At 50.4% G+C, this 14298-nt stretch overlaps 1 protein-coding gene across 2 annotated transcripts in view; it reads left to right on the top strand.

The window, feature by feature from the left end:
• Positions 1-14298, top strand: part of LOC140392864 (pregnancy zone protein-like) — a 391109-nt gene that overhangs the window by 245478 nt on the left and 131333 nt on the right. For both annotated transcript variants that reach the window (XM_072478606.1, XM_072478607.1), the window contains exons 27-32: positions 3267-3347; positions 4692-4734; positions 4841-4902; positions 10950-11112; positions 11268-11488; positions 12960-13175. In XM_072478606.1, coding sequence (XP_072334707.1) covers positions 3267-3347; positions 4692-4734; positions 4841-4902; positions 10950-11112; positions 11268-11488; positions 12960-13175 — 786 coding nt within the window. The remainder of the gene's footprint in view (positions 1-3266; positions 3348-4691; positions 4735-4840; positions 4903-10949; positions 11113-11267; positions 11489-12959; positions 13176-14298) is intronic.

Raw genomic sequence — 14298 nt, 5'->3', positions numbered from 1 at the left:
AAAGGGTCTGTGGAGAGGGAGAAATGCATTGTCAGAGGATCAGTACTGAGGGAGTGCTGCACTGTCGGAGAGCCAGATCTGAGGCAGTGCTGCACTGTCAAAGGAGAGTATTGACGGAGTACTGGACTGTCAGAGGTCAATACTGAGGGAATGCTGCACTATCAGAGGGTCAGTACTGAGGGAGTGCTGCACTGTTAGAGGGTCAGTATTGAAGGAGTGCTGCACTGTCAGAGGGTCAGTACTGACCTAGTGCTATACTGTTAGAGGGTCAGTACTGAGGGACTGCTGCACTGTCAGAGGGTCAGTGCTGAGGGAATGTTGCACATTCGGAGGGTCAGCACTGAGGGAGTGCTGCACTGTCAGAGGGTCAGTACTGAGGGAGTGCTGCACTGTCAAAGGATCAGTACTGAGGGAATGCTGCACTGTCGGAGGGTCAGTACTGAGGGAATTTTGCACTGTCAGAGGTTCAGTAATGAGGGCGTGTTGCACTGTCGGAGGGTCAGTACTGAAGGAGTGCTGCACTGACGGGGGTCGGTTCTGAGGGAGTACTACACTGTCAGGGGGTCAGTACTGAGGTAGTGCTGCACTGATGGAGGGTCAGTACTGAGGGAGTGCTGCACTGTCAGAGGGTCAGTACTGAGGGAGTGCTGCAATGTCAGAGAATCAGAGCTGAGGGAATGCTGCACTCTTAAAGGGTCTGTGGAGAGGGAGAAATGCATTGTCAGAGGCTTAGTACTGACGGAGTGCTGCAGTGTCGGAGGGTCAGTACTGAGGGAGTACTGCACTGTCAGAGGGTCAGTACTGAGGGAATGCTGCACTGTCAGAGGGTCAGTACTGAGGGAGTGCTGCACTGTTAGAGGGTCAGTATTGAAGGAGTGCTGCACTGTCAGAGGGTCGGTTCTGAGGGAGTACTACACTGTCGGGGGGTCAGTACTGACCTAGTGCTATACTGTTAGAGGGTCAGTACTGAGTGAGTGCTGCACTGTCAGAGAATCAGTACTGAGGGAATGTTGCACTGTCAGAGAATCAGTACTGAGGGAATGTTGCACTGTCGGAGGGTCAGTACTGATGGAGTGCTGCACTGTTGGAGGGTGAGTACTAAGGGAGTGCTGCACTGTCAGAGGGTCAGTACTGAGACAGTGCTGCGCTGTCAAAGGGTGGGTATTGAGGGAATGCTGCACTGTCAGAGGGTCAGTCCTGAGGGAATGTTGCACTGTCGGAGGGTCAGTACTGAGGGAGTGCTGCACTGTCAGAGGGTCGGTTCTGAGGGAGTACTACACAGTCGGGGGGTCAGTACTGACCTAGTGCTATACTGTTAGAGGGTCAGTACTGAGGGACTGCTGCACTGTCAGAGGGTCAGTGCTGAGGGAATGTTGCACTGTCGGAGGGTCAGTACTGAGGGAGTGCTGCACTGTCAGCGGGTCAGTACTGAGGCAGTGCTGCACTGTCAAAGGATGAGTATTGAGGGAGTACTGCACTGTCAGAGGGTCAATACTGAGGGAATGCTGCACTATCAGAGGGTCAGTACTGAGGGAGTGCTGCACTGTTAGAGGGTCAGTATTGAAGGAGTGCTGCACTGTCAGAGGGTCAGTACTGACCTAGTGCTATACTGTTAGCGGGTCAGTACTGAGGGACTGCTGCACTGTCAGAGGGTCAGTGCTGAGGGAATGTTGCACTTTCGGAGGGCCAGTACTGAGGGAGTGCTGCACTGTCAGAGGGTCAGTACTGAGGGAGTGCTGCACTGTCAAAGGATCAGTACTGAGGGAATGCTGCACTATCGGAGGGTCAGTACTGAGGGAATTTTGCACTGTCGGAGGTTCAGTAATGAGGGCGTGTTGCACTGTCGGAGGGTCAGTGCTGAGGGAATGTTGCACTCTCAGAGGGTCAGTACTGAGGGAATGCTGCACTGTCAGAGGGTGAGTACTGAGGGAATGATGCTCTGTCGGAGGGTCAGTACTGAGGGAATGTTGCACTGTCGGAGGGTCAATACTGAAGGAGTGCTGCACTGTCAAAGGATCAGTACTGAGAGAATGCTGCACAGTCAGAGGGTCAGTACTGAGGGAGTGCTGCACTGTCGAAGGTCAGTACTGAGGGAGTGCTGCACTGTCCGTCAGTACTGAGGGAGTGCTGCACTGTCAGAAGATCAGTACTGAGGGAATGTTGCACTCTCAGAGGGTCAGTACTGAGGGAGTGCTGCACTGTCAGAGGGTGAGTACTGAGGGAATGATGCTCTGTCGGAGGGTCAGTACTGAGGGAATGTTGCACTGTCGGAGGGTCAATACTGAAGGAGTGCTGCACTGTCAAAGGATCAGTACTGAGAGAATGCTGCACAGTCAGAGGGTCAGTACTGAGGGAGTGCTGCACTGTCAGAAGATCAGTACTGAGGGAATGTTGCACTCTCAGAGGGTCAGTACTGAGGGAGTGCTGCACTGTCAGAGGGTGAGTACTGAGGGAATGATGCACTGTCGGAGGGTCAGTACTGAGGGAATGTTGCACTGTTGGAGGGTCAGTACTGAAGGAGTGCTGCACTGTCAGAGGGTCGGTTCTGAGGGAGTACTACACTGTCAGGGAGTCAGTACTGACCTCGTGCTATACTGTTAGAGAGTCAGTGCTGAGGGAGTGCTGCATTGTCAGAGGGTCAGTACTGAGGGAGTGCTGCATTGTCAGAGGGTCAGTACTGAGGGAGTGCTGCATTGTCAGAGGGTCAGTACTGAGGGAGTGCTGCACTGTCAGAGGGTCAGTACTGAGGGAGTGCTGCACTGTCAGAGGGTCAGTACTGAGGGAGTGCTGCACTGTCAGAGGGTCAGTACTGAGGGAGTGCTGCACTGTCAGAGGGTCAGTACTGAGGGAGTGCTGCACAGTCAGAGGGTCAGTACTGAGGGAGTGCTGCACTGTCAGAGGGTCAGTACTGAGGGAGTGCTGCACTGTCAGAGGGTCAGTACTGAGGGAGTGCTGCACTGTCAGAGGGTCAGTACTGAGGGAGTGCTGCACTGTCAGAGGGTCAGTACTGAGGGAGTGCTGCATTGCAGAGGGTCAGTACTGAGGGAGTGCTGCACTGTCAGAGGGTCAGTACTGAGGGAGTGCCGTACTGTCAGAGGGTCAGTACTGAGGGAGTGCTGCACTGTCAGAGAGTCAGTACTGAGGGAGTGCTGCACTGTCAGAGGGTCAGTACTGAGGGAGTGCTGCACTGTATGAGGGATGACACTCTCTGTGCTCTCTGAGTGTTGAATGTTCCTCTCTCTCTGATGTCTGTGTTTCCCCCTCAGGGAGGTGTCGATGATCACATTTCCCTGTCAGCTTACGTGACGTCAGCTTTACTGGAATTGGGGAAAAACGATAAGGCATTGGTGAGAAAATTCCCGCTTTACTGATGGTGTTTCATGGGAGAGGAGAGAGTGTGGAGGGAATGATAGAAGAGGAGGAGGAGGGAGAGATCAGGGAGACAGGAGTACAGACAGTGTGAAATTCCTGAGTGCGATGGGAGTGACATACTGGTGTTAGAGTCCAGAGTGAGACAGGAGTGACAGACCCGGGTGAGAATCTAGAGTGAGACAGGAGTGACAGACTGGTTTGAGAGTCTCGAGTGAGACAGGAGTGACAGACTGCTGTGAGACAGGAGTGACAGACTGGTGTGAGAGTCTCGAGTGAGACAGGAGCGACAGACTGGTGTGAGAGTCTCGAGTGAGACAGGAGTGACAGACTGGTGTGAGAGTCTCGAGTGAGACAGGAGCGACAGACTGGTGTGAGAGTCTCGAGTGAGACAGGAGCGACAGACTGGTGTGAGAGTCTCGAGTGAGACAGGAGCGACAGACTGGTGTGAGACAGGAGTGACAGACTGGTGTGAGAGTCTCGAGAGACAGGAGCGACAGACTGGTGTGAGAGTCTCGAGTGAGACAGGAGTGACAGACTGGTGTGAGAGTCTCGAGTGAGACAGGAGCGACAGACTGGTGTGAGAGTCTCGAGTGAGACAGGAGCGACAGACTGGTGTGAGAGTCTCGAGTGAGACAGGAGCGACAGACTGGTGTGAGACAGGAGTGACAGACTGGTGTGAGAGTCTCGAGAGACAGGAGCGACAGACTGGTGAGAGAGTCTCGAGTGAGACAGGAGCGACAGACTGGTGTGAGAGTCTCGAGTGAGACAGGAGAGACAGACTGGTGTGAGAGTCTCGAGTGAGACAGGAGTGACAGACTGGTGTGAGAGTCTCGAGTGAGACAGGAGCGACAGACTGGTGTGAGAGTCTCGAGTGAGACAGGAGCGACAGACTGGTGTGAGACTGGAGTGACAGACTGGTGTGAGAGTCTCGAATGAGACAGGAGAGACAGACTGGTGTGAGAGTCTCGAGTGAGACAGGAGCGACAGACTGGTGTGAGAGTCTCGAGTGAGACAGGAGAGACAGACTGGTGTGACTCAACAGAGTGAATCGATAGAGGAATGCTGGAAGTTTGTTTATGCCACTATCAGGAGGAGGTATTCCAGAATTCAGAATGTGAAATGAGAGCACTGATGGGGGGTGGGACAAGCAGTCGAGACAGGAAAGGACAGAAGAGGTGGTGTGCGAAGGGAGAGGGCAAACTGAGTATCTAGGCACAGGAGGATCACAATCGCTGTCACAATTCTCATGTATTAAAATTTCTGGTTCATCGCTCTCTGAACTCATGCCCTGTCATCTTTCTGCTTCACCCGCCCTCCAGGCCAATGACATCTACCACCATTTCAAGCCCATGCCCACCCCAGGTGAGTGGTTAAAGCTTCTGATCCTATACCCGTTTCACTCACTGACGACCACGCCTGGGAAACTATCCAACCTTTCAAACGCCTATCTGTCATTCTGCCTTTCCAGATTCTGTTGGTGCCTCCGCAGGCTCAGCCCTGCCACTTCACATCGAGATCGACAACTTCACGGTAACGGAGTCAAAATCTGGGGAACAGGCGGGTGAGGTGGTGGGGAGAGGGTAGGACCAGGGTTGTCAATGGTGATGGGAATTTCGGAGAATGAAGGGGTGATATGTCTGATGGAGGGTGTGTGATATTTGAGCAGGGAGTGAGGATGAATTCAGGAGTGTGTGAGTGATATTTGAGTCGGGAGTGAGTGATATTTGAGCAGGGTGTGTGATATTTGAACAGGGAATGAGGGATGAATTCAGGAGTGTGTGAGTGATATGGAGCAGGGAGTGAGTGATTCGAGCAGGGGGTGGGAGTGAATTCAAGAGTGTGAGCGATATTTGAATAGGGAATGAGGGATAAATTTAGGAGTCTGTGAGTGATATTCGAGCTGGGAGTGGGTGAATTCAGGAGAGTGTGAGTGATGTTTGAGTAAGGAATGAGAGATAAATTTAGGAGTGTGTGGGTGATATTCGAGCTGGTAGATAGAGTGAATTCAGGAGTATATGAGAGATATCCGAGCTGACAGTGAGGGTGAATTCAGGAGTGTGTGAGTGATATTCAAGCTGGGAGTGAGGGATATTCAAGCAGAGAGCGAATTCAGGAGTGTGTAAGTGATATTCTAGTTGGGAGTGAGGAATATTCAAGCAGGGGGTGAGAGTGAATTCAGGAGTTTGTGAGTGATGTTCGAGCAGGGAATGAGTGATGAATTCAGGAGTCTGTGAGTGACAGTTGAGTAGGGAATGAGGGATAAATTAGGAGTGTAAGTGATATTGAGCAGGGAGTGAGTGATATTTGAGTAGGGAGTGAGTGATATTCGAGCAGGGATTGAGGTTAAATTCAGGAGTGTGAAAGTGATATTGAGCAGGGAGTGAGTGATATTCAAGTAGGGACTGAGGGCAAAATCAGGAGTGTGTGAGTGATATTTGATTAGGAGTGAGAGTGACTTCAGGAGTGTGTGAGTGATATTTAAGTTGGAAGTGAGTGATATTCAAGCAGGGATTGAGGTTTAATTCAGGGGTGTGTGAGTGATATTTGAGTAGGGAATGAGTGATATTCAAGCAGGGAATGAGGTTGAATTCAGGAATGTGTGAGTGATATTGAGCAGGGAGTGAGTATTTCTCGAGCACGGAGTGGGAGTGAATTCAGGAGTGTGTGAGTGATATTTGAGTAGGGTATGAGTGATATTCAAGCACAGATTGAGGTTGAATTCAGGAGTGTGTGAGTGACATTGAGCAGGGAGTGAGTGATATTCGACCAGGGAGTGAGTGATATTCGACCAGGGAGTGAGTGATATTGTGAATTTTCGTTTCCCTTCAGTCCGGATGAAATGATCAATCGAACACCAAGTTACTTCAACAAACGTACGTTTACTCACGGCCGGAACTTGAGCACTGTACATCAGAGAGTCTACAGTAACAAGCCGAAATTAATACAGCAGACAATTACTTATATATAATTAAATGACAATGTTTCCTTCCTAAGGACAGCCCCCTTAGAGGAGGCCTGAGAATTACAGCATTCTGTGGCTCTCTCCCATTCTATCTGTACTTCTATCATTTTCTTACGTTCCTCTGCACTTTCTTTCACATCCATTAACTCTTCAAGGCGCACTTCATGTTGCTGTATTAACTGTTGGGGAATTACTGCTGCACCGACACTTTTACACAAACATTTCATTAGGAAGCTAAACATAATTATTACAAGTATTACAACTACCAGGATTATCAATCCATGCACCAGGTAAGACCCCCATGATCCGGCAAATAACCAATCTAACCACCCACCCCTTGATGTTTCATGCAGTCTCTTAACCTCTTTGTGGATGTGATCCACGAGGTGAGTTCTGTTCTCCGAACTATCGGGGATGTAGGTGCAACATTCCGAACCGATCATGGCACAAGTCCCACCTTTGTTTGCAAGGAGGTAATCGAGGGCCATTCGGTTTTGTAGGGCTACGGTTCTTATTGCCACCATTTCATTATTTATCTCAGTCAATGCTTCAGTGGTGTCGTTTGCTACCTCCTCCAGGATTTTTGCTATCTTCCTTATTTCCTTCATTGCAAGAGCTACCCCAATAGGGGGAAGCAGGATCCCAAAGTATCATTGCGTTTTGGTTATTTTTTTCTTTTGTCATCATTTGGTAATGGTCGCCTAAATTGGCGAGGTGGTGTATAAAGGGGACTACATACCCCAGATAACAGGATCCCGTCCAATTCTCTGGCAACCAGGGATATGCCTTGTGGCCACAAATAAAGTATGTCCCATTGTGAAAAATGAAATGAAAATCGCTTATTGTCACAAGTAGGCTTCAAATGAAGTTACTGTGAAAAGCCCCTAGTCGCCACATTCCGGCGCCTGTTCGGGGAGGCTGTTACGGGAATTGAATCGTGCTGCTGGCCTGCCTTGGTCTGCTTTCAAAGCCAGCGATTTAGCCCTGTGCTAAACAGCCCCACGAAGTGAGTTTGTCCACATCAAACCCTTCAGCCATCAAGGAGTACTTGAAGGTACCTGTCCCGTTAGCGTATGGGACGTCCAGTGTACACCCATAAAACTGAGGAGACATATATGCGGCATCGACCTCGGATATGTTGGCTACCACAAATCTGTGCTCGCATTGACTAGCACCTACAAATATCCCTTTAACCATATTCCTTACCAAACATATTATTCCAAGTGGTCTTCCCATGTTGGTGGTATTAGTGAGGGTAAGAAACGGAGGCTGGTGGGATCTGTTATAACTTGGTTGGTACCACATCGCAAAGGTGTTCATTGGATAGCCCCCCTCTTTCCAAGGTCTTGGGGATATGGGGAGAAACGATAAACTAGAAGCTGCCCCACCGTCTGGGTGTCTTACCATAGATGCAATTCTTACAATCCTGGGGGATTGACGAGTACCATTCTGGTAAATATACCATTCTACTGTTTCTGACAGGTTAAGCGGACAGGTCTGAGGGGGATACCTCCCTTCGCATGGGTCGGGATATGTGTACATACCCAGCAACCAGAAGTATTCATGTCCTTTGCGTACACATATGACATATACAGATACGTGTTTACATGTAATTCCCTTTTTTTCCGCAGCCTTACCCTCCCTTGGTCAACGCATCCCAAGGATAAAGTCTTTTTTTTGTTTCTGCAGCTATAGTCCCATTTACAGTTGACCTGATGACAGGGTAGGTTGCCCTTAGTCACTCCACTGATGAGTATGGTCCGATTGCATCGTTGTACGTAGGCCGAACATCCGTCCACAGGGGTCACGTTCCAAGGTCCTTCTCCTGGGCCTTGACTGGTGCATTGTCAGGTGTCTCCTCGACAGAGGTGATGAGTCCGTCTTCCTTTGGGGCCACAGGTTCTTCGCTTTGCCTCTCCTCCAGTTTCCAAAAGTCCCAGGAGGGTTACGATAATAAGTGTGGCCCTCATCCTTGAAGTGATGTCGAAGTTATTACCTAGGGCTCGAAACAGAGGGTTATTCTCGATTGCATTTTCACAACCTTACAATGGTGGATGTGGATCCAGGCATTTCTGCCTTCCACTTTTACAGCAGTGGGAGTAGTGAGTAGGACCTGGTGTGGTCCTTCCCATCGGGGTTCTAATCCTTTCCTCACCCAATTACGAATCAGAACATACTCCCCCGGATTAGTAGTGACAGAACTGGACAAGGGAGATATCTCCTCATAAGCAGCTCGTACCCGTGAATGGAGGCCTTTTAGTACTTTAGTCAGGGCTATCACATAGTTGGCCATTTCAGTGGTCATGTGGTGAAACTGTACTTCCTTATGTTTCCCTTGATCCCAAGGAGTACGCAAGGGTCTTCCGTATAACATTTCGGCGGGACTCAGTCGTGTCTTTCCAGCTGGGGTTGCACGTATTTGGAAGAGGGCAATAGGCAATAATTTGAGCCAAGTGGCTCCAGTATCTGCCTGTAGTTTTGCCAGTTTTGTTTTTAATGTCTGATTAGCCCTTTCTACCATTCCCGCTGCTTGGGGTCGGTATGCGCAATGAAATTGTTGTACAAAATTCCTCATTGATCTGTCCCACAAAATGAGGTCCATTATCAGAGCTTAATCGATATGGAATCCCAAATCTAGGAACAATTTCTTGCATTAAAACTTTTACTACCGTGGAAGCTTTGTTATCAACAGTGGGGTAAGCTTCTATCCATTTGCTAAATACTTCAACAATAACCAATACATGTTTATAACATTGGCATCTTTCCAACTCAATGTAATCCATCTGGAGTGTCTCAAAGGGACCTTCCGGTAGCGGGGTTTTACCCATTTCACAGGGTATTGCTTGTGGTAGTATGCTTTAGGGGTCATGTGGGACTGTGAAGCCGTGATGTCATTGGCTGACAGATCCCGGGTCCTGGTTGGCTGTTGATCTCTAGCTCCGCCCTGAAGGCGGAGTATAAGAACCAGGAGTTCTCCCCCGCAGGCAAGTCTGTTGCTGAACTGCGGGGAACAAGTCACGCTTAATAAAGCCTCATCGACTTCATCTCTATTCGTCTCTCGTGAGTCTTTGTGCGCTACATTGCTTTTCCAGGATTATACTGCTGACATACTAGGCAACGACTGCTAATGTTTTGCGCTATGTCCTGCAGTCTTGGATGCCACCAATTTTTGAGCATACACCACCCGTAGCTCGCGCACCACAATGAGTTGCAAAGTGAACACATTCGGTGACCCAGGCTGCTAATGCATCGGGCATACAAGTCTGCCCTGCCGGGGTGACCCACAATTTGTTTACAGGATCATAACAACATCCCAATTCTTCCCATAGTCTTTTTACACAGGCAGGAGCGTCCTCCTGTAACTGAATGACGTCAGTGATGGTCGGCATTGGTTTTTCAGAGGGAGACTGACCCTTAGAGCTTTTAGTCTGGCTCATCATTTTTGATACCACCATGTCTTTTAAGTGAGAAGCCTCTTTGGCTTGTTGGTCTGCTTGCCGATTACCCGCGTCCACCAGTGTTTTGCCTGTCGTATGGGCAGCGCACTTTATTACGACTATTCGTTTAGGGAGCATTAAAGCCTGTCGTAATTGTGTAACTAACTGTTTGTGGGATATCTGAGTGCCTGCAGATGTAAGAAATCCCAGTTCTTCCATAATTGACCGAAGTCGTGTGTGACTCCAAATGCGTATCTGGAGTCTGTGTAAATGTTTATTTTCTTATTCTCTCCTAACACGCACGCTCGGATAAGTGCAAATAGCTCGGCTTGTTGGGCGGAGAACAGCGTTTCAAATGCTGCTGCTTCCAGGGTTTCGCCCTGCTGATTAACTATAGCGTACCCTGATAATCTATCCCCCCTTTCACCGACGGAAGCACTGCCGTCGGTGAAAACAGTTAAGTCTACATCGGGTAGGGGAGTGTCAGTGAGATCATCTCGCACGGAGGTCTCCTCCCTGAGGAGCGTCAGGCAATCGTGGCCCGGCTGTGAGCATTCCGAGGGTGGTTCGGAGAGAAAACTTGCTGGATTGATAGTGGTGCAGTGGCGAAATTGGAGTTTGGGATTATTCAGGAGATAAATCTCGTGTTTGTTCTGCCGAGCCATGGTTAAAACAGGAGTGTGTGACTGGTATTTGAGTGGGGAGTGAGGGTGAATTCAGGAGTGTGTGAATGATATTCAAGCTGGGAGTGAGTATGAATTCAGGAGAATGTGAGCGATATTCGAGCTGGAAGTGAGGGATATTCAAGGAGGGAGTGACTGTGAATTCAGGAGTGTGTGAGTGATATTCAAGCTGGGAGTGAGGGATATTCAAGGAGGGAGTGACTGTGAATTCAGGAGTGTGTGAGTGATATTCAAGCTGGGAGTGAGGGATATTCAAGCAGGGAGTGACTGAATTCAGGAGTGTGTGAGTGAAATTCAAGCTGGGAGTGAGGGATATTCAAGCAGGGAGTGACTGAATTCAGGAGTGTGTGAGTGATATTTGACTTGGGAATGAGTGATGAATTCAGAGTGATATTCAAGTCGGGAATCAGGGATAAATTTAGGAGTGTGTCTGTGGTAGCTGAGCTCCATGTGTTTGTGTGACTGTAACTCTCCCCGTCTGCCTCTGCTGTCTAGACGGGAGTGACAGATAGGGCCCTGAGCTGTCTGAGAGATGCCTTGGAGACGGTGAACAACACCTACACTCTTTCTCTCCTGGCCTACACCTTCACATTGGCCGAGGACCAGGCGACTCGGAGCAAAATACTCAACAGGCTCGAGGGCCTGGCAGTCAAAAAAGGTAAGGCCTTGTTCACCATGTTCTCTCCATCTATCTCCTGCCCTCCTCTCCTCGTCCTCTCTCACTCCCTCCATCCTCACAAGTGTGGGAAGACTGGATATTGGACTGTGGGGTGAAGCCTAACTAATGTTCAGTGTCCGATCTCTGGGTTGCAGACGGATTGACCCACTGGCAGCGCAAGGAGGAGACGGAGAAAGAGGAAGATCATGGGTTCTGGTGGAGAGCTCCCTCGGCTGAGGTGGAGATGACAGCCTATGTTCTGCTGGCCCTGCTCTCTCAGCCCCAGGTCCCGGCCTCTGACTTGGACCAGGCCACTCACATCGTCAGCTGGTTGGTCAAACAGAGGAATTGCTACGGAGGATTCGCTTCGACCCAGGTAAAGGCAGAGAGTGGGGCTCAGCACCCCTCTGAGAGTTGGAAAGGACAGTTCCTCCAACTAGAAAGTTGGAGGAACTTCTTCACCCAAAGGGTTGTGAATCTCTGGATTTCCTTGCCCAGTGAAGCAGTTGAGGCTCCTTCTTTAAACGTTTTTCAGAAAAAGATAAATGCTTTTCTAAAGAATAAAGGGATTCGGGGATATGATGTACGGGCCGGAGAGTGGAGCTGAGTCCACAAAGATCAGCCATAATCTCATTAAATGGCGGAGCAGGCTCGAGGGGCCAGGTGGCCTACTCCTGTTCCTAGTTCTTATGTTATGACAGCTCAGCAGAGGTACATATTTCTTGTTGTGATATGGAAACATGGACAATCAGGTATCCATGTTTGTTGATGGTACAGAGAGGTTGCAAAGTGATTTAAAAACTGGTTAAACCCATGGATAACAAGATGGCAGGTGGAGTTTGATATGGGGAAGTGCGCAGTTATTCACTCTGGGAGAATTGAAAATAGAATATCTTCTCAAATGTCTGAAACATATAAGTGTTGATGGTCAGAGGGACTTGGCTGTGCTGGTGCGAGCAACGCAGAGAGTTAGCTTGTCTGTTAACCAGTCCTCTATCCAGGCTAATATCTTCCCCACAACTCCATGAGCGCGAACCTTGTGCATTTACCTTTTGTGTGGCACCTTGCTGAAAGCCTTTTGTAAATCCAGGTACAGGACATCTACAGGTTCCCCTTTACCTACCCTACCAGGTACATCCCTGTGGTATACTGTGATACAGGCTTGTGTGTAACAAGCAACTAGGAAGGCCAATGGCAGATTTACCTTTATTGCGAGTGGATTGGACTACAGGAATAAAGTTAACTTGTTCCAGTTGTACAGGGGTTTGGTGCGACCACACCTGGAATACTGTGAGCAGCTTAGGGTCTCCGCATTGAAGAATGGATATACTCCCATCACAGGCGGTACAGCGAACGTTCTCCAGATTGTTCCCCGGGATGAGAGAGGCTGAATACAGCGGGTGGAGATTCCCAGGAGTTTAGCAGAATGAGAGGGGATCTCATTGAAAGACAAATATGGAAGGGATTTGAGAGGGTCGGCTCTGGGAGACAGTTCGCACTCGTCTGGAACTCTGAAACATGGGAACAAAGACCGAGCACAAGGGAGTCAATCATTTAGGGCTGAGATGAGGAGACGTTTCTTCACTTTAAAGGTTGCAAATCTTTGGAACAGAACATCCCAGAGGGGTATGGGTGCTCAATCGTTGAACACATGACCATATTGAATTGAGGGGCAAGGTCGATGGGCTGAATGGACTATCCCCAGCACGTATTTCTCAGGTACTAGGCCTGTGTGTGTGTGTTTGACTGTGTCTGTGTCCCTGTGTGTTTCTGTCACTGTGTCTGTGTGACTGTGTCTGTGTGACTGTGACTGCAGGAATGATTAACCCTCACCTCCCCTCCTCCAGGACACCGTGGTCGCACTCCATGCCCTTGCCCTCTATGCCGAGTTGACCCACGTTGCCGACCCGCACAGCTCAGTGTCCGTGACCTCAGAGAGTGGATCCCACAAGGAATTTCACATTGATTCTACCAACCAGCTCCTGCTCCAGAGTCAGCCCCTGACGGAGATTCCGGGAGACTACATTGCGGAAATCAGTGGCACCAGCTGTCTCCTCATCCAGGTCAGTCACTCCCCGATCGTCCTGAGTGAGGGATCTAGAGTTGTGTGAGCGAGGGATATTCAGGGCGGGAGCAATGGAAATTCAGGATGGGAGCAAGGGATATTCAGGACAGGAGCAAGGGATATTCAGGATGGGAATGAGGGAGATATACAGTGTAGGAATAAGGGATATTCAGGATGGGAGCAAGAGATATTCAGGATGGGAGTGTGGGACAGTCAGGATGGGAGTGAGACAGTCGGGATGGGCGTGTGGGACAGTCGGGATGGGAGTGGGACAGTCAGGATGGGAGTGAGACAGTCGGGATGGGCGTGTGGGACAGTCGGGATGGGAGTGGGACAGTCGGGATGGGAGTGTGGGACAGTCGGGATGGGAGTGGGACAGTCAGGATGGGAGTGAGACAGTCGGGATGGGCGTGTGGGACAGTCGGGATGGGAGTGGGACAGTCGGGATGGGAGTGTGGGACAGTCGGGAGGGGGAGAGTGTGGGAGAGTCGGGGGGGAGTGTGGGACAGTCGGGATGGGAGTGTGGGACAGTCGGGATGGGAGTGTGGGATAGTCAGGATGGGAGTGTGGGACAGACGGGATGCGAGTGTGACAGTCGGGATGGGAGTGTGGGACAGTCGGGATGGGAGTGTGGGACAGTCGGGATGGGAGTGTGGGACATACAGGATGGGAGTGTGGGACACTCAGGATGGGAGTGTGGGACAGTCGGGATGGGAGTGTGGGACAGACCGGATGGGAGTGTGGGACAGTCGGGATGGGAGCGTGGGACAGACAGGATGGGAGTGTGGGACAGTCGGGATAGGTGTGTGGAATAGTCGGGGGGAGTGTGGGACAGTCGGGGGGGGGGAATGCGGGACAGTCGGGATGGGAGTGTGGGACAGTCGGGATGGGAGTGTGGGACAGTCGGGATGGGAGTGTGGGACAGACGGGATGGGAGTGTGACAGTCGGGATGGGAGTGTGGGACAGTCGGGATGGGAGTGTGGACAGTCGGGATTGGAGTGTGGGACAGTCGGGATGGGAGTGTGGGACAGTCGGGATGGGAGTGTGGGACAGACGGGATGGGAGTGTGACAGTCGGGATGGGAGTCTGACAGTCGGGATGGGAGTGTGGGACAGTCGGG

Source organism: Scyliorhinus torazame, chromosome 16 (assembly GCF_047496885.1).
Source record: "Scyliorhinus torazame isolate Kashiwa2021f chromosome 16, sScyTor2.1, whole genome shotgun sequence".
NCBI lineage: Eukaryota > Metazoa > Chordata > Chondrichthyes > Carcharhiniformes > Scyliorhinidae > Scyliorhinus > Scyliorhinus torazame.
The sequence above is the reverse complement of the archived record's forward strand: the minus strand, read 5'-3'. Positions and strand labels throughout refer to the sequence as shown.